The 24176-nt window shown below is 38.9% G+C and overlaps 1 protein-coding gene and 4 non-coding genes across 5 annotated transcripts; 3 read left to right on the top strand and 2 right to left on the bottom strand.

Annotated features, from left to right (window-relative positions):
• Window positions 1-2952: 2952 nt before the first annotated feature.
• Window positions 2953-3025, top strand: TRNAA-AGC. Its single transcript has one exon. It is a non-coding gene; the product is annotated as a tRNA-Ala (tRNA).
• Window positions 3026-3898: 873 nt separating this feature from the next.
• TRNAA-AGC lies at window positions 3899-3971 on the bottom strand. The gene has a single exon. It is a non-coding gene; the product is annotated as a tRNA-Ala (tRNA).
• Window positions 3972-6160: 2189 nt separating this feature from the next.
• Window positions 6161-6233, top strand: TRNAA-AGC. Its single transcript has one exon. It is a non-coding gene; the product is annotated as a tRNA-Ala (tRNA).
• A 500-nt stretch (window positions 6234-6733) lies between these two features.
• TRNAA-AGC lies at window positions 6734-6806 on the top strand. The gene has a single exon. It is a non-coding gene; the product is annotated as a tRNA-Ala (tRNA).
• A 6999-nt stretch (window positions 6807-13805) lies between these two features.
• Window positions 13806-24171, bottom strand: MCM4 (minichromosome maintenance complex component 4; the record flags this gene model as incomplete). The annotated part of the gene is made up of 15 exons (XM_009871745.1): window positions 13806-14071; window positions 14414-14547; window positions 14663-14891; window positions 15712-15919; window positions 17270-17397; window positions 17743-18108; window positions 19893-20152; window positions 20726-20846; window positions 21351-21571; window positions 21717-21855; window positions 22265-22360; window positions 22446-22541; window positions 22691-22789; window positions 22877-23040; window positions 24078-24171. Coding segments are annotated over 15 exons (2448 nt in total), but the record flags the coding sequence as incomplete, so codon positions are not given.
• Window positions 24172-24176: the final 5 nt, after the last annotated feature.

The following is a 24176-nucleotide window of genomic DNA, read 5'->3' on the forward strand; positions in this document are numbered from 1 at the left end:
GTGTCAGAAAAGGCAGTTGTGAGGTGGCGGGGGTGGCTTGCTTGAAGCTGGATGCGCAGCGGGTGGTGCTGCTCCCGGGGAGAGGGGATGGGTTTGGGGGTGCTACCCCCGCTTCTGCTCTACTGGCATCTCTCTCAACACCTGCCACACCACCGATCTTACACCGTGTTAGTAAAAAGGTGTTGTTCTGATAGGTGCTGTTCCCTTTCTACTCTGACACTGTTCTTGCTCTTCTGACACGAGTTTCTTTCAATGCTTTAAATACAGATTCGGTTACAGAACTGGAGACACACTTGTTTGTTTCATTTTAATGATGTAGCTACCGACTTGAAGGTTGTCATTGGAATGAATCGGATGTCCTGTAGCTGTCCTTTCGTCACAGCTTAATTTATAGTTAGCTCTGGGTTTTGCTTGATTTTAAGTAAATATTCTCCTACTTGTTTTGTTAAAGCATTAATGCTGACAGTGCTTAATAACAAAAAGTTTCATAGGCAGGAGTAGTTGCCAGTTTGTGTGCAGTTGTAAGCCTGCTTGAGGCTTCTCTTAATTAAGCCGTGTAGATGTACTTTAGCGTTCAGAAGCCGGTGTGGTGAAACCCTGTTCCTGCCTGGGCCGTGCTCCTAAGAGCTTAATGCAAACACAATTAGAAGGAGTTTCTTTGTTTGTTTGTTTGACAACACAGGTGTTTTTAAGACTTGGGTAATTTTTGTTCTGAAAGATTAATAGGGGGAAAAAAAAACCCCAATCAATCAGCCAAACACAAATGAAGATCTGTAAGGGTTACAGTTGGTTTGGTTTGTTGGGGTTTTTTTTAATCGCTTTGAAACACAAACCTTAGAGTTACATAATCCTGTTTGGAGGTAAATAATGATTTTGTGAGTGATTTTAGATCATCTATTTTTGTTAGTCATATAGAGAGCATAAGGCATTCTGACTGGAACAAGGTAAAATATTGAGAGGAATTTTTAGTGATCAAGCCAACGTATTTAGGGCTCATTTGTTTCTGTAGGTACTAAAATGTATAGTGCCATAGTCATGGTATAACTCTGAGTCCCTTCTGAAAGAGGGATTTAGTCACTCTGGTGTTAGAGAATCTTTTCATCATAACTAAGTGCTGTGTTTCTAGTTACATATGACTAAGCAAAAGAACTTCTGAATGTTTCAGAGCTCTTGGTCAGAAAATCCGACTGGTCATGTGAACACTTCACAGAGTAGAAGTAGTAGCAAGCTTGCTTGCTTTGCCAGCTGTATTGATTAGTGGAGCTTTCAGTCATCCAGTTGCTGAAATGTCTATGGTATCTGCTGAATAATTCCAACTGTCAGAGCTTAATTATATTCTACAAATTATTTTCAGATGCTTGTTTTTCACATTGATGATATTTTAATACAAGAGAGAGGAACATTTTTTTCCCAAAGCTGGCTGTTTCATTCACAGTGAGAGAGCACATAAGAAGATAATTGGAGTTTGTTAACAGAAGAGTGTGTACAGGGCTTTTGATACGGGGATTTGGGGTTAGACCAGTGGTCCTTGTCGTTGGGGAGTTGATGTCTTGGATGCTGCAGCAGCATTTGACAATTTCGGAAAGTGAGTTAGTGATTTATGAGTGATGGGAGTGCTAGCTTGTGAATTCCTTTCTCTGGCCAATGATAATAAGTGTCTTGCTGTTTCTTCTTTACCTCTTTGGTTCTCTTTAGAAGGTTATGATAATTAATTTATTGTTCCTAAAATAATAATATTCCCAGAGTAGCTCTGGATTAAAATAAGTGCTGGTTTTGTCTTAATTTACTGCAGTTTTGTCTCAGAAGTGAATTTGCAACTGCAGGCCTACTTGGGCTTCCCTTAGTTAAGCTGTTCAGAGGTTTTCTGTGCTGTCTTTTGAAGCATTGCATATTCTGTTGTCAACTATTGTCAACATCTAAGATTTTTATGCACATGGTGTTCAAAAATTACAGATTAGAATAGTGTGAAGTCATAAATAGTTGCTTTTCTTTTTTTTCTCTAAATGCCAAAGGGAGAAAACTCTAGTACCTAGCTTCAAATAACAGGAAATATTGGAGACTCTACTTTTTTAATTTTTTCTCTCATCTTACAGAGCTGAAACCAAACCACTGAAGAGAATTTCTGCTGCTGTTTCATTACAGCCATGATTAATTTCTTTAATACATATTTTAATTATATATTTTTTATTTTTATATATGTGTGTGTGTCTGTCTGGTGATATAGTCACACCTTAAAAATTGCTGAGAGATGTCAATAAATAATGCGAACTATTACTTTGTTTCCTAGTGTTCATTTGCCTGATGCTTCCCTCCCCCGCTTTTTATAACTTGAGCTGAGACTGTTGCCACAAGAGAAAGAACTGGAAGAACTCTTACTTGTTTATTCACATCTATTATATAGTGAAATGGGTAAAGTCATTTAGCTGATACTCTTCCACCTAGGGATTAGAAATAGGAAAAATCTATTTTAGAAGAATATGATCTTTAAATATGTCCAGATTTCTCTAGACAATTATAATTGTTTGGTGTAAACATAAATCTGCACTGGCCTGGAAACACAGAGCTTCTGTTACCTGGATGCGACTCAGCTGAATAAAAGACGTGCTGTTACACCGAGGAACCCAGATTCTATGTCAGGAAAAATTCCCACTAAATCTGTCAAAAGCAGCATGTTTTAAGAAAGACGTAATTATTTCTGCATTTCACTGGCCAGTTGGGTACTGCTATTACTAGTACTGCTAGTAACTAGTATTGCTAGTTAGTAACTTTGGTAGGGGATTAGGACTCCGAGCAGTGGGCTTGGACTGCCCAGCTAACCGCTGTGATATTTGGGTGGAAAAATCAGTGATGGGGTCTTTTTGTACGTGGGAGAGCAGAACAAATATACTTTGTAGAGAACTAAGGGTGTTGGGAGAGATGGAAGGCAGAGTAAAGGAGGGAATGGTAGGCAGCGGGGAATTAGCTCAAATGGTAGAGCGCTCGCTTAGCATGCGAGAGGTAGCGGGATCGATGCCCGCATTCTCCATTTGCTACTTTAAAGCGTTCGGCTCCTTTTACTTTCTGTTGCTGCTGTGAACAACAGTACTTCCTTTTTTCGGTTAGGAGTTGTAACTATTTTTGCTGCTTTGGAAGAGGGAGAGTTATAAACGTTTATTTCGTCTAAAATCAGGGTAACTGCACAAGAAAAGAAAGAAATTCCTGTTAATGGGTTTCAAACAAAAACACAATGACAGGTACCACCACTGTTTCTTCTGGTTTTTGGCTGTGATGCAATTTTAGTTCCCTGTTTATACTACCTTATATTGTGGGGCTGATTTAGCTTTACTGGCATTTTTCTATAGCCATTTTGTAAGGATTAAAATTAATTTTAAGAAGCATGTGCACAATATGAATTATTTAAGTGGTTAATGTTGATCAAAGATGAGCATTTTTTTAGAAGTGAAAATTATTTTCTTATAATGAGTTGAAGAAGAAACAGTGAAATTGTGAGAGATTAAATGTCATTTGAAACTCAGGGACAAGTGCTGCTACAGCAGGTGCAAGATAGCTGGTGAGCTGACGATTGTATAGGCAACTACACACTTTCGCATCTTATACACAATTTTACTACCTTTTTCATATAATTAAAAAGTAAAAAAATGCTCACATGAAAATTCAATACACTTGTAAGGGGTAGAAATTAATTCTATTTTCTGTATTACAGAATAACATTAGATGCTTTTGTAAAGAAATCATTTTTTTTCCGAGTATTCACACATATATTGTGCTAACCGAATTTTTTTTCCTGATTTGTTTGCTGTATGCAATATTTGATATTACTGGCTGTGTATTTTCTTTCAGAGACCCGAACAATTTATGAAGTAAAGGCTACCTTGGATACTCAGTTAAGTCAAAATACTGGAGAATGCGGGCATCGATCCCGCTACCTCTCGCATGCTAAGCGAGCGCTCTACCATTTGAGCTAATTCCCCTTGTGTGTAAACAGGAAAGACAGATTTATTTCGGCTGAATCATAGCTTGGCTGCTTTAGCTACAATTATGTTGTTGAGTCAATCTGCTTTGATAACACTGAACCATCATTGTGTTTATGCGGAAAGCCGGTTAGCTTAAAAGTCAGAATACTCACTAGACATATGAGAAGCATAATGATGTATTTTCTGCTGTCTGATAAAATAGTACTTACTTTCCTGAACAAAGCCTCCTCTACTGTTTATTCAGGAAGGAAAGGAAACTATTTTTTACACTTCTGTTACAGTGCAGATACTGAAAGACTTGTAAATCTGGAAAGTATGCTGCTGGAGGTCACTGAAGGGCAATGAGATTTTTTTCTTATTTTCCAAGTCTTTTTACTTTCTTTTCCAACTTTATTTTCTAAGTAGCTATAGGTAAATGATAAATACAGTGGTTTAACAATTCATGTTCATCATAGTTTGTGCAGAGAAAGTATTAATATATATCTTCCCAAGTTATATTCTGGATATTTCTAACTTTTTGTATTGACTTTGATGATTCAGTTAAAATAGCATTGCATCTTGAATAATAGGGGATTATTAAAAACATTTCCGAAATATGAAAGTTCAAGTGTAGTCATACTAACTGACTTTGCGGTAAGAAGCACATTGGCAAAGCTCTATTCCCAGGTTATTAAATCGAGGAATGCTTTCTGGATTTACAGAACAAAGATGTAGTTTACAGTGAGAGTGGTTACACTAATATAGTATTAAACAACAAAGGCAATTACAATGATATAATGAAAGATTTTTCACTTTCTGTTTAAATGCAGAAAAGTACTGCTGTTAAAGTAAAACGTGTGCAGTAATCAAACAATACAGGTGCTGGTGGCTTTCTGTAATGGATCTAGCATACTGGATGACAGCACCCAGTTGAAAGAAAATAAATTACAAAATTAAACATCAGCTAGTTACAACTTGTCTGATGTAAGCTAGTACTTCAAATCTGTCAGAGTCCAGATTCAGGCTAAGATGTATCGCTACAAACATTCTCCTATAATTTCAATATTCTCCTACGTTACCTCAGTCTCTGCACAACCATAAATAAAAATTTGTTCTTACCATTTCTTGCAGTATATTGTAACTGACTTTATCTACCTCACTGGAGCAAACTTGAGGGGGAAAACAAATACGCAAAAGTGATTTCAGTTCTTCGGAGGCAGGTAGCTTAGGCTCGGTGATGGCTCACTACAGTCTGCCCCTGGGATCTTTCCCACATCGTGCTGCCCAGGGTTCAGCTCTGTCAGGTTTTCTTTATCTGCCCTGTGCAGGCTGAGTCCATATGAAAATGGCAGATTCCTCCCCCCGCCCTGTTTTTTAGCCCCAAATCTCACTCTCCTGCCACTGAAAAAGCCTAAAGCTTGGACAATTCAGCTCACAGAAAACAGGTTTTTTTAATGCCGAAGTCAGATAAGGATGAGGGAGGACCTCTCTGCAATAGTACTGCTTTCTGTGATTAAAATGGGTATTTCATATAATTAACAGCTCATTGTTTTGCTGTCTTGAACTTGTTGTGACTGCTGTGTTTTCGTGTAAAATGGCAAGTAAAAAATTCTAATTTCTCTGGTTGGCAGAACTTCCTTACCTACATGACTACAAATAACCTTTCATAATTCCATTTTTTCATTTCTCTAAGGTATTTCAGATGGGAAGCCTTTGTGTCCGCGTACTTTCATTTTACACAGATCACTTGGATGCACCTCTTTGGCAACACTCACGTAAACTAAGCTAATATAAGCTTGTTTAATCCAGTTTGACTTTTGCTTTCGAGATGCTCTTCGGAGGGCACATGCGAGTTATGTATTATCTTCGGGCTGCTTCACTGCATCATTTGTGATGTGAATTCTCTCAGCATAAAAGCAGCAGCTTCCCTCTTCAACAAAGTATAAATCCAGTGCTCGTTGGGTGGCCCTGAAAGGCTGCAAGTCCCGAGTCTGTCCTGCAAGCTGGCATGAAGGGCATTATCACCTTACCTGGGGAGCCTGTCATCTTAGACAAAAAAAAAATAGACAAGCTGAAGGTCAAATGCTAATAACTGCTCTGAACGGCTGCCCTGGGGTTATTCCCGTGATAAAGGACCAGGCAGCAGAAGTCGTTTGCATTTGTGGTTATTAAAACCTGTGGTTACACAAAAATTTACTGTGTTATGGGGGGAATTAGCTCAAATGGTAGAGCGCTCGCTTAGCATGCGAGAGGTAGCGGGATCGATGCCCGCATTCTCCACTGGCACGTTTTGTTTGTGGTGGGAGAAAAAACTGTCAAGTATGAAAGACGTTTTTCTGAATTGAACTGGAAATTTGAAATAAAGTAAGCTCATATTTTTCAGATGTGTATGGTTTATTTCTTAAATGCTGCCATATGTTTGTCTAGAATAAATTAAAATAATGAGCTCATATTAAAAAAAATTAAAATAGAAAGTTCTATGGGGAGAAAACCAAATGTCAGAACATTTCTTCTCATGAATTGCAATGAACGTTTTTATTTTAAACACCTGGAAAACATGGTATTTTCTGGTTTGTCTTGTTTCTTGCTACTTCGTTTGGAAATGCTAACTGCAATATTACAGGTTTAGTATTTGGTAGTCGTTTTAGAATTGAAGTTCACTGTTTTCATTTTTGTATAGAGAGACCAGAGCGAGAGAGAAGCATTGTATAGAGAGAACTGCAATTTTACATACAGCCTGCAGGGCACACTTTTGTGATCCCTGTCACGGTTGAGAGGGAGGGGAATTAGCTCAAATGGTAGAGCGCTCGCTTAGCATGCGAGAGGTAGCGGGATCGATGCCCGCATTCTCCAGTATTTTGTCAAACTGTTATACCTACAAGTAGAAACTACCAAACAAAATATGTAACTATTTTGGTCAAATGTTAATTTTGTTTTAATCGGGGTAAAACTGATTTTATTCCTTCTCCCTCTGTGTCTATATCAGAATCAGGCTTCTGTAACTGCATATGACAGTCCTCTACCATTGGCTTGGCCAGTTTGAGTTAAATTTAGCAGAAAGCAAGTTCAGCAAGATGACGTTTTCCCAGTCTTTATGAAAAGTCGTTATGGTGCATGTTCCCCCTGACTCTTCAGAAACAGCTGCACAGCAAGTGCAGCATTTTAGATCTTACTGGCCAGTAATGCTAAATATGCTGTGTTTTGCATGTTCTCGGAGCACCTCACAGTGTGCAAAAAGGCCTACTTATTTCCTCACATCTTCTCTCTGTTCATGGCTGAGGAAGAAAACATATGGAACTAGCAAAAGACTGTTAGTATTCCACATCTTGGCATGCCTCCTTATACTTCAGAGGCTGAAAACCTTCCTCTTGAATTCTTGGGCATACCTCAAGAAGTGTGTACCAGTCTTACTGACTGCTTTAATTGTGATTAGTAGACAGAAGGTGCCTGGAATGGTCCTTGTTCTGGTAACAGCCAGAGACATGCTAACAGCTAATTGGTACATGCTTATTTTCAGTAGAGCTGTTCTCAGTGCACACTGGATTAGCACTGGGTTCTTGTCACACCAACGTCCTTTTGTATCCTGCCTTACTGTTTGGTTTTTTTCCTTCTTGTTCTTCATTAAGTGAAGCGAGAGTACCCAGTTTGGAATATTTCTCAGTAACACCCATCTCCAAGTTTTGCAAGAATGGTTATGCAAGGATTCTAAGCGCTTGTTGCACTTAGATAAAGTAGACCATATAAAGCAGTCATGTAGTACAGCTAAAGTACTACACATACTAAACAAAAGTACAGCTGAGGAAGGGCTACGTAGCATTTTATTTTTCTATTAAAAAGTCACCAACACCTGCCACTTGGGAGCATTACTGTTTAGCTCAGGGGAAATAGCTTACCTATTGAGGTAATTCTCAAATTAATAGTTAAAACAGTGTTAAGCTTGCTTGAGCTTCTTGATCAGCCTGGAGCTCCTGTTTTCAAATATTGAAAGGAAACTGAGAACAATAAGGAAATATTTTGATCGATTTCTGCAGCTAACCCCTGTATTGCTGAGAAGTTGGATCAGGCCCATAATGTTTACTTTGTATTCATTTGTTTATATTGCTTTCCGTTTAGTTGGAATCTTTCTCACGTAGATTCCATGGGAGACTCTTCTAATAAGAGGCATAGAGGCAATTATTTGTAAAAGTGACAGGAACTGTGTGATCATGGTATGTAGGCGTTACACTGTGATGGAACATGAGTGGGACTGTCAGCCAAGCAGGTGTTGCCAAGACTGTTGGGAAAGACACTGTAAGGAGATGCCCAGTAAATGAAAAAAATTCTGGCTGTTCTTTGCATACTGAAAGATGGGCTAAGAAATAGCTGGGTGATGGAGGTGCCTCTCCTTTCTTCATCTTCCCACCCACATGTGCATATACTGAGAAGCAAAGGCAACATACTTTGTGACTAAAACTGACATAAGGTCATAAAGACCAATATAGGTAGCCAGCTGAGTGTTAACTATGTTGTTGGAGGTTGGAAGCTCAGCTCAACTTGATGGACCTTACGTCCCTGAATACATACAGTGAACTCTCTCTTAATGCCCTTGGACTTTAAACTGTGAATTTAGTAATGCACAGTTATGTCCTAGAATGGTATTCGCATTCTCCTGGTTCAAGTCTGGATCTGGTATGGCTGGAGAAGATTGGCAGCTGGAAAGCGCTCCTAACTAAGGACTAGAACCAGGAAGGAAATATTTCCTGGCTTCCAACTGAGTAAGCTTGTGCCAACTTTTTTTTCACTGGGTTAGAAGTGCCAGACTGAGGGGTCTGTTGTGGTTACTACTTTGGGATTGGGGAACGAAATAACACTTGAGTACTACGCTATTGGGAGTTATGAAAGAATATGATGAGAAAAAAACAACTCTAAGAACAGGCAGTTTCTCAGCATTTTTTTGGGGGTGTCTGAAGTGCTCAGAACTCATGATGATGAATGTTTAAGCTTTTTAGTATCGTTAAGAATTAGACAGGTAACAGCTCATGAGTCACAAAAAAACCCGTGCACCAGGACTGTAATAAAGCTAACCTCTTAAAACGGAGAAAGGGTAAAATGCTCCTCTACTTCCTAACGTTCTCTTAGAGGTCATCAGAAGTAGTCTCTGATGAATCTTCCACATAAGAAAGTTTAGTAGCTTTCCTACACCTAGTTAGTTGTATTTTTAATGATGATATTGTACCTAGTAGTTTTCAGTAAACAAGGCTAGGAAAGATTGTATTACTCTTGCCTCAGAGCTAGGAAAAGTTTTAATTACTAGAGGAAACCGTATGATCTTTATTGTATTCTGTCTGAAGCATTGGTGGTTGATAAGTTGCACTAGTACAAGTCTGCTTCATAGTAGAAAAAGCAATTTGTATGATAATGGTTAAGAGATAGTTGGACCACGAAACCATATAAAAAATGTGGTGTTTTTAATAATGTTTACAAAAGAAGCAATTTAACCTGAAGATGTAGCAAGACCTTCAAAACAGATTATGCAGGCATTACAGTGGTTCCCTGATAAGATTTCCACCCACAAAATGTGGTAATTGAGAACTCTACACTTCATTAGAAAAGGGGCTCAAATTCAGGCAAAACCAATGCAAAGCTACTCCTACCCTATCCAGCTGAGAGGTGAGACATGAGCACAAGTTACTGAACAAACCAAGTGAACGTTTCATCTGCAGTGAAAATACAGGGCACAGAGAATGCTTTAGGGATCTACAAAATAATGGTATAGTAATTATGTAAATATAACTAGTAGTTCTGCGCAGACTTTATGAGCTATTTTTCATAGTAGCAAATACAACGCGCTTGTGTTACTTACCAATTTGGAGTCCAGAGGTGCCAGGCAGAGGAGTGTGGTTGTGTTTATTGTATAGACAAACTGTACTTTTGAAACCCTACAATTAACTAGCTTTTTGATTTTAAGCATTAAATAATTCAAGCTGGTGCCAGGCTGTCTGTAAACATTATTGTAAGGTGGCTGTGCAAACTGAGAATTGGATTGCAGCCTCCATATGGACTGTCAGTTTACCTCACAGCTGATGAATCCCATGCTTTTTAAGTAAACTCTGCATGTATTTTTACAAGACTACACGTGGTCTTGCCAAGTCAGAAAGAAATGCCAAATGCTTACTTTCTTCAGTCCATATTGCTCTATAGCAGCTCATCCTGATTTCAGCTAAACAAAACCAATTCTGTTCAGTGATTCTACTTTTCAGCTCAGTCTCTTCTAAGAAGCTGCACTTTCTGAAGTTAGCACCGCGTTTTTGCAGACAGTGTCTGCTCCCAGCAGTGATCATAAACCTGATGTTTATAGCTCCCTCCAGGGACTGGGATGCAGAAAGGCTCTTGCTTATACTTGCTCCTGTAGTGACCAAAGCCACTGCTGGCTCTTGTGTGCCACGCTGGGGGTGCTGGGAAGTAAAAGGGGCCGCAAGAAAGGAAAAGGTTGCACCTCCAGTGAGGAACAGACAGGACAGGTGGCCAAGAGTATTCCATTCCATATACATCATAAAAAATGAAGGATCATGGGGGTTAAGCTCTCTTCTTCAGTGGCTGGTGTCCAGGGAGGACTAAGTCTTCTACCTTTGATCCTGATCCTGAGTTCCCAAATCCAGCTCCCTTCTGCTGCTGAGCCTGGGGCTTCCCCCGTGCCTGCCTGCTCTGCAGCATCAGTGGGGATTGCTACTGGGTTGGACAAGTCACGTTCTGTATTGGTTTTGTAGATAGTTCGTTATTTTCATCATTCCCTTATTAGTACTCTTAGTGTGTTGTTAAAGCTCTTTCAGTTTTCTTTTCCAATCCATAAGTCTCTCTGCCTTATTCCCTTTCCCTTCCTTGGGGAGGGAGCGGGGTTAGAGAGCATCTGTCAGCCCTTAGTGGCCGGCCCAGCCCTAACTCTCAACACAGCTCTAATTGTGAAATTAGATGAGTACAGTGCAAAAGTGGGATAGAATCACTTCCCTGACCAGCTACTTGACATGCAGTCTTCAGTGCACTTTGTTCTTTTCCTGAAGTAATCCTGGAAGTCTGAGGGCCTTTGAGCAAGTTAAAACTAGTTCCAGAGTGACTGCCAAAACTAAGACTGGAGTTTGGTGCGGCTGATGACAACAGAGTCTTAAGGAGTACACTATTTCAGTTATGATGGGCATGGGATAATCTTGACAGACATTTCTCATTCAGGAGTTTACATCTGTTCCTACTGAAACAGCTTTGTTAGCTGGGGATGGCAAGCATTGAGTAATTTTCCAATCAAATCAGTGCTTGGAGAGAAATGAAGTACCAGCTTTGAAAACAGTAACAGTGGTAGCAGATGACATTTTTTGATCTGTCTGGTACTGATACCTCGTTCACCAACTAACCAGTGATTGCATTCTGTGCTATGAGAACAGAAGAATACCGTTCTATTTCACTTCACCAGCAGCTTCATTTCATGGTATTAGACAAGATCGCAGATTACTTCAGCTATGGTCTCTCTCAAAGTAAACTATTACAAATAATTTCTGCCAGTAGGCTTATAACTTTTTTATAACTTCTGTAGAACATGTAAGAGTTTAATGCCTTTCTTCTCTATAATTTCTGATTTTAATAATATCAAGTCTCCTGGCTGGATATTCCAATCTTCAGATGACACTGAGTTTTTTAAGTTAGCTTAATTATAACTAACAGCATAGGGTAAATAGAGCAGTAAATTGTAACAAAGTTTGAAACCATTACATAGAGTAGGCAAAATACTTGCAGTTTAGGAAAATTACTTTCATATTCCTTTTAGTTTGTGTACATTTCAAATTAGCATATGGATGGTTAAGCTGTTTTAATTTACTTATTTTTTTAACCAAAAGACTGTTTACAAGAATTTCCATTCTATCTAGCTAGAGTGGCACTTGTAGTCCTTACTTAAAAAGCAAAAAATGACTGCAGACCAAAACCAAGTATTATCTGTTTACTACGTACAGACTTTAAGAGACACCTAGTGGCGTTCTTCTGCAAATAACTCTATGAACATAAGAACTTGAAGATGGTGAATTAAGAGTCATCTTGTATCAGAAAGGATCTGAAATTCATTTAACACACAAAACTTACTTCTTGATGTTGTGGCTACATGATTCCATAAGCATTTAGAATTTGCCAGCAGATGAAAACCCCAATTTCTGTTTACAGTGGTAGTTTCCATACTGACAGGCAATTTTGATTTGAGGAATTTTGCTGGTGTAGCCAGATGCATCACTATTTGAAATTATTATTATTATTTTTTAAACACTAAATGGACTTTCTTAAAAACGTGTAAGAAATTTTCTTGGTGCTGTTTTGTCATACAAAAGGAGGTACCAAGTAATCAGGAAGGGTCATCTTGTTATAACTAGGACAGTAGAACAATGGGAGAAAAGTTTGTGAACTGAGGTAGTACTTTAAGGACCAAGCACTGTAAATGGAAAAAGTGTGCAAGTGATGCTTTCAAAAAGTAAAACACTTAGAACTGTATCAGTCTTACATAAAAGGCTGATAGTAACTGTGAAATAAAGGTATGTTACAGTGGGGAAGGAAAGAAGAGTTACTTAACTAGTAACAGGATCTTATTTTCTTCTCTGCCATGAAAGACAAGTGCCACTACAGAATCTACTATTCTGGTATTTAAGGGAGTTTGGAATTTTATTTGACAGAGTTCTTTTGAAGAGAAGGGTCAGGCTCCTAGGATCTCAGCTTACCTACAATCTAACTTTTAAGCCTTGAATGAGAGAACTTAAGACTTCTTCTACAGAAAAGCACATGAACTACATTCTTCCAGCCCATAAAAGCCAAGATTAGGTGATGGCAATTTGTTCACTAATATACAAGACTGGGGAGAAATGACTGTGGCTTAATCTCATCCTTCTGCCACGCACTGTATTTCTGACTCTAGAACAGGCTTGAGTTCCTTTCTTGTACTAAAACCCAAGTAACTGAAAATTCAACTACAGGTAAATAGTATCTTTGTTCATGTAACGAGCCAACAACAAGCAAAAACAGGTTTTAAGGCATCTCCTTTTTCACATGGGGGAAATTTGCTTCCCTTTAGTTGGGGGGCAGTGGCACTGAATATAATGGTACTTACTTCAGCTTAGAAGGACTAAGTGAGCCTGATGCTGCCTGTACCAGGGTGAATCGGGGAACTCTTCTGCTCGATCGGCTGCAAAAACAGCAGCAGCTCTTTACAGCAATGGCTGAGAGCACCTACCCTGGCTGCATTGTTGGAAGATTCTCCAGTAATGCACTGCTGACCCTTGTTCTTTCAAGACATATATGACATTACCCCAGAGGTGGATATCTTAATTTATCCAGTCATGCTTTAAATTGGAGTAAGAAAAGTTGGTTTTGGTATAATCTATCTGCTTTTTTTATATTGAGGATACTACCTAAGCACCCTTAAGTCAAAAAGAAAAAAGCTCCTTTCACACTCTCACAAAGAACTTACAAAAAATCACAGAATTCTAGATTGAAGAGTGCTCAGCACAGGATATACTCATTTTCACTTGAAATGAATGCTAAAGAGCCCTTTTAAGTCTGATAACTTTATTTCAGATTACAGCAATACTAACAGTCAAATTGCATTTACTAAAAAGTCATTTAAGGTGAATTTTTACAATTCATTTTGAAATACGTACAGCACCGTTAGCACGTTCTACAAAGCCTCATAAAACACATAACACTTGACATACTAGTACTTACATTTAGCTAAAATGTAAATAGCATTATTCAGCTGAGGATTTAACAGGTCCTCCATAATATCTTGTGCTGACAGAAGTGCCACTACACTTGTCATAGCAAAAGATAGCCCCAAATCTTGAAAATCTTGCAGAATGGCAATATTATAAGGCAAAATAAAGCCATGACAGCTGGCTTGCAAGGAAAAGCTATGCTTGTCATAGCAAACGATAGTCCCAAATCTCAAAGATCTTGCAAACTGACACTATCTTAGGTAAAGCAAAGTAAAAGCTACGACAGTCAGCTTGCAAGGAAAGGCTAACTTAGAGCAGTCTAACAGTCTTTCCAGTCACCGTCAAGAAGTCGTCGTCAGCCAAGGCACGAAGCGCTTCTTCAAACATCTCCTTCGTGACAGCCTTAAAGAAAAGTGAATCAAGTAAAGATAGGTGTGAAAATACTTCAGAGACAATAAAAATGCCCTATGTCCTACTAATTTACTTACCAAGTTAAGTTTACTCTTTTCACAATTTGAAATCTGACCTGGAACCCTGAAGCTGGATTTGCCAAGATAAACTAAGATAGAGCAAAGATTCAGCTCCTTTATCTGTAGTAGACTTGGCTTTCTTGGTCACACCAACTGAAGAACTTCATGTCTCCCTTTCCCTCCATAATGCAATTTGGAGACAAGAATGCTGATTTTGAAAAACACCATGCTTTTAAAAATTAATGGCAACGTAAAGAAAAAGAAAGAAACTTACAGTATCCGACTGTGCTCGGAGATCATCAAAAAGCTGTTGGTACTTCAAAGCTGGTGTTTTACCCTTTGACTGGATAAGCTTCCTTAAGGCTTGAGCCAACTCCTCTTTCCGCTTCCGAGCTGTTGCGCTCATTCCTTATAAGAGGGAAGAAAATACTTTTTAGACATCAGCTGAGGAGGACAGGTTAAGTTACATTTAAACATTACAAAAGCCCAATAGCATCCCAGCTTTAACACTGAGAACACAAACCTGTAGTGAGAATGGATATGTCCACAATTCCGGTCCTTGGATCAGTAGCAGACTGTTTCAGTGCTTCCCGATGAAGGCGTTTTGCTTCTTCTACATCGATTGTTTCAACTTTCTCAGAAAAGCGTACCTTAGCATGCGCTTCTGCCAGTCGGATCAAAGACTCAAGCTGTCGAGGATATGCAGAAACCATTCCCCTGCCACTACCAATCTTCCTCATGTCCACATATGCCTGAAATGGAGTCACAGAATCACAGAATGTTAGGGGTTGGAAGGGACCTCTGAAGATCATCTAGTCCAACCTTCATCCCAGCATACCTAACCACTACACCATAGCCTCAAGTGCTAGATCTACTCTTTTTTTAAACACCTCCAGGGTTGGTGACTCCACCACCTCCCTGGGCAGCCCGTTCCAGTGCCTCACCAGTCGTTCAGTAAAGAACTTCCTCCGAATATCCAATCTAAACTTACCCTGACGCAACTTGAGGCCATTTCCCCTTGTCCTGTCATTAGTAATTAGAGAGAAGAGACCAGCTATTTCACTAAATCTTGTTGTATTATTTTCATACCTCACCCTTTTATTTCAGAATATGAGCAATTCTCTGGGAAGCGATTTCAAATACTATTCTTCTGCTCATATACTTTTACAATTCTTCTACAGTGCACGATAACCCCATCACAGGTGCTTCTTTCCATTATAAAGTGATTAAACCATGAGAGCGAACCAAGCTTTGAATCACTTTAAAAACACAGGACTAGTCTTGCATGGTAGTACTTGTGTCTGTGATCACATACCTGTTTTCTTTCAGTAGAATTTTACACTTTTTATGTGATGGAACCAAAGCAACACATGCAAAAGCTGAAGACCAGAGTGCAGAACAACTTCGACACTGATCCCTCTTCCCTTTTAAGTGAAGGAGATTTTTACAGAATTTTTTTGAAGGATCTTGTAGAAAAGTTGTATGTAGGTAGAAAACGTACATACTAGGGGATTTTGCCATTTATAACAAGTCAGGAAAGACCCAGAACATTCTTAACAGCAATTCCTTTACCTCAATAAGGGCTTGGCTTGCTTCTTCACCTAACCTGGGATTTATATAACTACGAGCATACGCAATGTAATCCCTCAACACTGCCATATCCATGTATTCCTCCTCCATCCTTTCTTCACTTTGGTAGTACAGTGAAATCAAATGGCGAGCAAGACGTCTGTCATAAGCTTCATCACGTGGATCCAACATTAAAAAGATCAAGTCAAATCTGAAGGGGATAAGAATCCAGTATTAGTGAGTATACTTTCCTGCCATTTATAGTTGTTTGGTTTAGGGGTTTTGACAGTAGAGGTAGGAGTCGTTTGATTATTAATTCCTACTCTTAAGTACGATTTGCTCTATTAAACTGGAGGGATAATTCTTCTGAAATTCTGAAAGTACAGAACAGCACGATGGATTTGCTTTCATCCTACGGACGTGCAGCTTTGAAAGTGAGATACGTTCTGTGAAATTCAGATCTCGTGTTTTAAGGCTGACAGTTTTTGTTTTCTAAAACAACAAAACCCACTAGAAAAACCAACCAACAACCACCACACAAAAAAACCCCAACCCACAAACACAAAAAACACACATACATACCAAATACACAGAACAAACCTGGTAAAGGACGTGCCCTGAAAGGCAACATCCAACAGGGCACATACCTACTTGGTTACTTTATGCATATAAAAACCATAACCAAATAAGCATATGTATAAATAAACACCGACACTTGCAGTTTAATCTTGAAGAAAATGGTTTATAATTTTACAATCAATATATCCCAACTACACTCAACTATAGGCAAACATGAATAATAAATTTTTAGCCAGCCAATCATGTATTTTCATAAGCTTAAATCCAGTAAGCAGTGGAGCCGAGATGCTGCTCAAGCCTCATTTAATTCAGTACACCCATACTAAGGTACCATTGATCACTAAGTGGCTAAATTAAGCAGCTCTTAATTGAAATCTTAAGCCATAAGTGTTCTCAGAATATCCAGTATATCAGCAGCGTACTTCAAATTTCCAGTTAGCATGGGAATTCTTCACAAGATGCAACTGCAGCACCATAGTTTAAATTTTCTATCAGCAGACACTAAATGTTGCTCTAACAGCTATTGCCCAAAGGGCCAGCATTGCAACATCGCCAGCTGAATTTTACAGAATAACATAAAGCAGGCACAGATCTTCAGTTTCTACCACCTCCAGTGCAAGTTCCCTGATCATCAATGTTTCAGTTTTATGGAGCTAAGAACAGTTACCAACACTTTAAGTTTCAGAATAACTCATTTCTAGGAGATGATGATTAAGTAACACGAAAAGAAGAACAAAGCAATGACAGAGATCCTACAGCTCTCATCACATCTTCTGCTCAAGGTCAATATGTAAATAGTAAGAGGCTGTTCTTTACTCAGATAGAAGCTGTAAGAGCAGCATTTAAAGTAAGCATTATAAAAGTTTTCCACTATGCTACAAAGAGCACACTTGTTCTGTATTTAATTGTACTACATTTAATCATTTCAGAAGGTTAAGTATAACGTCTCATAAAAATAAGACTTGCAAGAAGGTGTGAGTACCTGGACAACAGTGTATGAGGAAGCTGGATGTTTTCAATAGTAGTCTTTTTCGGATTCCACTGTGATTCTATAGGGTTAGCTGCTGCTAGGATAGACGTACGAGCATTCAGTTGGCAAATAATTCCAGCCTGTCAAAAATAAAAACATTTCTGAAACCACCTGCAACTATGTGCCACCAAAAACTTTCTTCCCTCAAACTTCACGAGATCACCAGTGTTACTGAGTTCTGTAGGAAAAAAAAATGGCATTGCAAAAGCCTTTTAGAATAAAGCAGTAACAAAGGCATCTGGAAATAATACAGGTTGCTACAACAGCCACGTTCCTCTGTAAATGAGTTGTTACATCATCTAGGATTGATCCACTAACAACAACTGAAAGATGTAATCCTTTGTTCTTCCAGTAACTTTCCAGTTTCAGCTGCCGAGCATATACCATGCTTAGTGGAAACAACCTGGAATTAAACTGATGTTTACCTTTGCGATGGACAGAGTCTGTTGTTCCATTACTTCATGCAGCACTGATCTTGTGCTTTCATTCATTTTATCAAACTCATCAATGCAGCAAATGCCATTGTCACTAAGTACTAGAGCACCTGTCTGAAGAACCAGCTGCCGTGTTTCTGGATCCTTCATCACATACGCAGTGAGACCAACTGCACTTGAGCCTTTGCCAGATGTGTACTGGCCTCGAGGAACCAGGTTATACACATACTGGAGCAGCTGTGATTTACTAGTACCAGGGTCACCACAGAGAAGAATGTTGATCTCAGCACGAAAATTGCCTCTTCCTGTGTGAGTAAAATCCTTTCTTGATCCTCCAAAAAGCTGAAGCAGAATACCCTATAAAAATATTCTCTTTAATAAACTGAAACATTGGTAAAATTTACACAAGTAAACATGAAACAGAACATGAAACAAAACACTCGGACTCTAAAAAGGGTTCATTCTTTACAGATATCCTCAATTCCAGTTAATTACGAACATAAACTTCTAGGTCCTACAAACTCAGCTTCTAATTAAAGTTTGAAATTAGGTTTGTTCCAAATCTATTTCAAAACTTACGTAATCAAAACTTGCATATCAAATTCTGCTGATAATAGCAAAGCCAGAACAGACTATTGTTTTCCCTAAGGCTATGTTTAATTTAGGACCAAAGTACTATTACCTCTTTTGTATCATTAGAGAAGTGCCATTTTTATCAGCTTTTTAGACAAGACTAATCAAGTCTCTTTTCATGAAAACTGCTTTACTGTGTTCATAAGTTTATTTAAAAAGTGCCCATAATGATGAAGTTTAAGGTCATTTATTTCATTGGAATTTACCAACATTTCCTCCTTTATACTTCCTAAAGCAAGCATATGCTTGCAGTGTTAGTAAAGAACTAACTGTTGGGATTTTGAAATACTGAAATTATTAGTATAAACATATGCTTGGAATTTGATAAATTAGCTAGAATTATCAGGAAGGCTTTGTTTTCTGCTTTTCAAATTTACTAGATTAAAAAAAAATCACCATTCCCTAGTATTCTTTTAGTTTTGATGTTGTTTTTTTCCTCTAGCAGCATATATACATTAGTATGTCAATGAAGAGTGATAGGCAGTGACAATGAGAGCTGGAAACAGCAAGGAAAACTGTACGCTGCTTCATGTAAAGGCTCTGCAAAATTTCTGACAGCACAGAAACCTTGCAGAGACACGGAACGAGCTCTTCATATTACTTCTGTTCTCATTCACTTAGAATGACTCGTAGAGGTCAGTAAAACCTGTTCAATAATTACAAGTATGACCTGCCCCATTTTATTTTCCTCGGGTCCCCCGTACAAAGTGTTGTTGCTCCAACGCACACGCGTTTCAAACACGTTCAGGCGATAGAAATTTTATATTGTTGGAACTCAAATAATCTCCCTGTATGAAGTGTCCCTAGTTTTCCTCAACTCCACCCACTAGACTTGATGTGCCTTATTAGTGTGGTGAGGAGGTAACCACAACGGGAATAATCATTATTCTATTTCCATTTCAGCTGGAAATTGTTGTATAGTTTTGAATTCAATTTCTAGCCATTTCAGAAACCTGTGAACTGTGATAATGTATAAATCTATAAAGAAAAAACAAAGGAATATATTACCAGGAAGGCTTTCTGGTGCCTAATATTACTTTGAGACCAACTACTAACTAGTTTTTCCAATGATAAAGTTTTAAATACCTCAGTTGAACATTTTATTGGAGCTGTCCCTCCTTGGATACATCTAAGTCATTGTTAATGTCATTTTAAAGCTACTGCTCTCTTGTGGATGTCTCTCTTTAGCAATCACTTACTATGTTATAGCTAATTTTCTTTGTTCACCAGTTAGCATTCAAGACATGTCCAAGATGCTGTAATTAAGTTTTCCCAGTTCTACTGCTTTCCTGCCTTTTCAGTGTCTTCCCTCTAATTAACATTCCTTAATACCGTCAAAAGGATTATGATACTTATAAGCATCTCCATCCTGACAAAACCATCGTGTTTTAAGACTGCTCAAGATAGTTTTTTGAATGTTGATGCCTCAAGTCATCTTTATAACAAACTATTACAAATGTACTTGCATATAAATAAATCTCTTTCTAGAGAAAACCAGAATTTTTCACCTTTTTGATATCTTCATGCTCATAGATACTTGGGGCCAGTGCTGAAGCAAGTCTCTCATATATGTCTGCTTTTTTAGAAAGCTCTTTTAGCATTTCCACACGTTCCTCTGCAAACATTTTTTGTTCTGTTTCTTCATCAACACCGTGCAGGCGTTTTGCATCTGTCTTGCGATAGTGTATGACATCAATGTGGGTCTTGTAGACAGATTTTACGCTGCTGACCCTTGGATTAACTCGAATTGGGACTGCCCTGTAGATACCTAAATACAATTTATAATGAGAGCATTAGATACAAAGAAAACATGACAATTCTTAAACCTGAGTATTTCACACTCCCTTGGAAAGTAAAGCTTTTCAAAACAGCCTAAATACTTGTACTGGGAAATACTGACAAAGTCAGTCATGTAGAAGTCAAAGGAACATATTTAAGTCATCTAGACCCTAATGTTTTAACACCACTATATCATATGTGATCTCAACAAGGAAAATGCTTAAGCATTTTTGAACACAATTAAGGCCAGATGCCTTTCCAAGTCCCGCTCTGATGTCTAAATTCAGCATTTCCCATTTTTCTGAGCACTAAGTTTAATAAAGGCGTCTCTAACAGCTAGCAGTACAGCAGTTGTTTTAAAGCCTCCTCCTCACCCTAGGAGTGACATCAGCTTTGTTCCAATACCTCAGCAAGTCACCGTGACTTTTCAAAGGTAACTGAGTGGCTTTGCAAAGACAGTGGCCAGCTCCCTCAGCACTTGCAGGGACATCCCATCAGGTCCCTGTACAGACAGTTGAGACCACTGAAAAAGGAGAATGCAAATACTCAAACCGATTTTTACCTGTGACATTAACTCTATCGCCTGGCTGAACTTTATCAACAAGGTCATTGTGGGCAAACAGCGCAACCGTATGCGGGGTCTGTCCAGCTGGCATATCTTCAGGGGACTCCTGCAGTTTGATCTAGCAAAAAACACTTGAGTTTTAGTTTCAAAACAGCAAAGCTTTTCCACAGAGCATAAAAAAGAATTCTGTATTAGCACAGTCTTCAGCATCATAGTGAATCAGGAGCATCACTCAGAAACAAAATACCCCTACCCAAACAGCAAAACTGATAACCAATAAAAAGGAATTCTGCTGTTTGCTACTGATATGGCTAAAATGCTCTTACAAACACAGCTCATCTAGTCCAGATAGAAATGGACATACTATATAAAAACAAGTTTCTATACAGAAACATTAAGATGTATACATACTTCATGTCATCCTTTTAATATATTTTTTTCTTGAAAGTAGACTTACCCTTTCACTAAGTTGTTTCACCCATTTTCATATTCCAGAACACTTGTCCTTTTTCAAAACATTCAGTCTCAAGATACATACATTAATGCTATTTACGATACTTAGGGGATGGGGGAAGAAAAAACTAGAAACTTTCATTTTAGCCACTGCCTAAGCACAACATACCATCTGTTTGTCAGAGAACATGGATCGGTTGTGAATCAGTGCCATACTGTGCGTCGTGTTGCAGTTCTTGCAAACTGATGGTTCAGCGATCCTGCCACGATCAATTTCTACTCTGGTGGTGAAAGAGCAAACCTGGCATTTAAAGAATGCTTCTTGCATCTCGGGAATTAACTGGGAGCTTCTGATGACCATACCACTGATGGTGATGAGCTGATCAATATCTACAAAATACAGAGACTCGTGTCACGACTTCATACTCTTGCCACAAGTACAGTTTTATATGGTCTTTACGTAATTCTGTTTTAACATTCAATATGTTTATATAAATCCTTAAACTCTTTTCCAACATGGTCATCAAAAGTTTACCTTCAGGGTTTAGACTTCTCATATTCCTAGTCTTCAGTGCGTTATATGGCCTTACTTGAATTTGATGTTCTAATATTGAATCAGGGTAACGATCAAAAAAGATCTCATTGGCAGCCATATCAAAAGTTGGGATAACTTCCTGTATAAAATTGTTAGAAACAGTTAAGCTTACAAAAAAACCCCCATAGAATGAAATATTTTTGCATAAAGCAAAATATGCTGCTGATCAGCCAAGAATGAATAAAAGCAGTAACGCCAGCTGAGCATTTTCCTGCATAACAGAGAACTTGAATAAAGCTGACCTAAACAGCAAGTACTGCAAAGAGGAAAAAAAAAAAAAAGACTCCAGACATTGGAGTTTAGCAGCTAACTTTGCATGCATAAGGTACCCCCTGTGGTTATCTACAGTCAACTACTATAAACTAAGATATTTTATATTAAGTAAAATAAAGAAGCCACAGAGATAACACTGAACATAAATAACACACACTGCATTTAAAAAAAAATATAAAGAGCCACTTGAAAGCCAGAAAAGTGCACTACTTCACCTGAGGATAGCAGATCAGTTGCCTGTAAAGATTTTCATCAAATGCTCTTAGGTGGTCACAATTTACATTCAGAAATGGTTCCCCAACCATATTAATCTGCAGAGTATTCAAAAAGAATTCTTTAGCTCAAAGGTATACAAGAACAAAAAAGAAAAGTTAGATTTTGCTGGGTTACAAGTACCTCTTCAAGTCGTTGCATATAGCGTGGCTCATTAAGGTCCAAGCCAATGTCTTCATCCTCTTTAGCTAGTGGATCAATGAAGCGCTGAAGAAATCTCTGAATGTTAGAGGTAGTAGAGAAACAGAAGGGAAAAACAAGCAGGATTTAGTAGCACAGACATCTGCTTTGTATCAGATTCAAATAATATTTATTTGAATCAAATTATCTTTTCATTTAAAGAAAGGTAAAACCAAGTTGTTACCTACCTGGAATTTTTCTTTGCATGTGGCTACATTAACATCTGTTCCCCAAATAACAAGCTTTTGTCCAAGAGATTGATCGGTTGCTACCACATCTTCGGTCGGCTGCATAGAAACAAATTAGGCGTATGCAAATACACACAGTTGTTTAAAAAGAAGTTGCCAGATACAAAAGCTGAGACATCTACCTACCCCATCTGAGTGCAGATCAACTTGTCTGGCTTTACGGAGAGACCCAAGATCTGGCCTCTGCCTAACCGGAGTTCCTCGTACTCCACTTCGTGGAGTACCCTCTACCCGGGAGCTGGGTGTGCCGTAAGTCAGAGGTGAACTGATATCAAAGTCAAGAGGAATAGCTGTAAGAGAAATTAAAAAGTATTATGAGTACCAAGATATTTTGCATTCAAGAGCAGACTAAAATTCAGGCTTTGCATTTGTCTCAATTCTTTTAACTCTGTGGCAGGTTAAAGACTCAGGGTGCCAGGTAGATGAGGCCAGATTCTTCTCAGTGGTGTCTGGTGACAGAACAAGGGGCAATGTCACAAACTAGGAAATAGGAGGTTCGGCATAAACATGCTTTACTGTGAGGGTAACAGAGCACTGGAACAGGCTGCCCAGCATACTGGGTTGCGGACTCTCATCTCTGGAGACTTTCAAAACCCGCCTGGACGTGTTCCTGTGTGACCAACTCTAGGTGACCCTCCGCTGACAGGGGGTTGGACTAGATGATCTTCAGAGGTCCCTTCCAACCTCTGACATTCTGTGATACTGCCATAAAACAAGTAGCATTCCCGTGCTTTGTTAAAACACAAACAATAAAGATGTTTCAAGTCTACCTAAAACTTGTATTTGCATTAACATCTCTCTAAAAGATCCCATGTGCTAGTGGAACTTCACTAGAAAACTCTGAGGCGATACTGCATTTTAAAACATCGGTGTTCAAGCATAAGAAGTTAAAACGCAGCATTTTAGATGATACACGTTTTTCAGTATTTTTTGGGCAGTAAAACAAGCGATATGACAATTACCAGCTACTGCAATTAAAACCAATCCTATCTCTAAAAGCAAGGAAGGCTTTTTATGTCAATCAAATTCTTTCTATGTTCGTAATTTTATTGCTTTATTTCATTCTTCCTAGAGAGACATAAAAGCACAAGGTGTAATCCCCATGGCAATTCGAAGCTACAGCAGCAGATATGCCCCCCTGACACTGACTGCCCTCCTGTCCCTTTCACTGCACTGAACTCAAATGAGGAACTCGTGACAAAATTAATTTCCATCCCCCCAAGAGTATTTCCCAGCCGGATCCGTTCTCCACGCTCGCTCCACAGCGGTGCGGGTGTGAGGGAAACGGCCCGGCCCAGCCCGCGGTGGTGCCCGGGCCCCGGCGTACCGGAGTGTCGGAACTGCGGGGGGCTGGAGAAGAGAGCATCGGGGGCGCGGGGGCTCTGCGCGTCGGCGGGCGGGGAGGTGGGCATGGGCTGCAGGTCTC

Source organism: Apaloderma vittatum, unplaced genomic scaffold (genome assembly GCF_000703405.1).
Source record: "Apaloderma vittatum isolate BGI_N311 unplaced genomic scaffold, ASM70340v1 scaffold13736, whole genome shotgun sequence".
Taxonomy (NCBI): Eukaryota; Metazoa; Chordata; class Aves; order Trogoniformes; family Trogonidae; genus Apaloderma; species Apaloderma vittatum.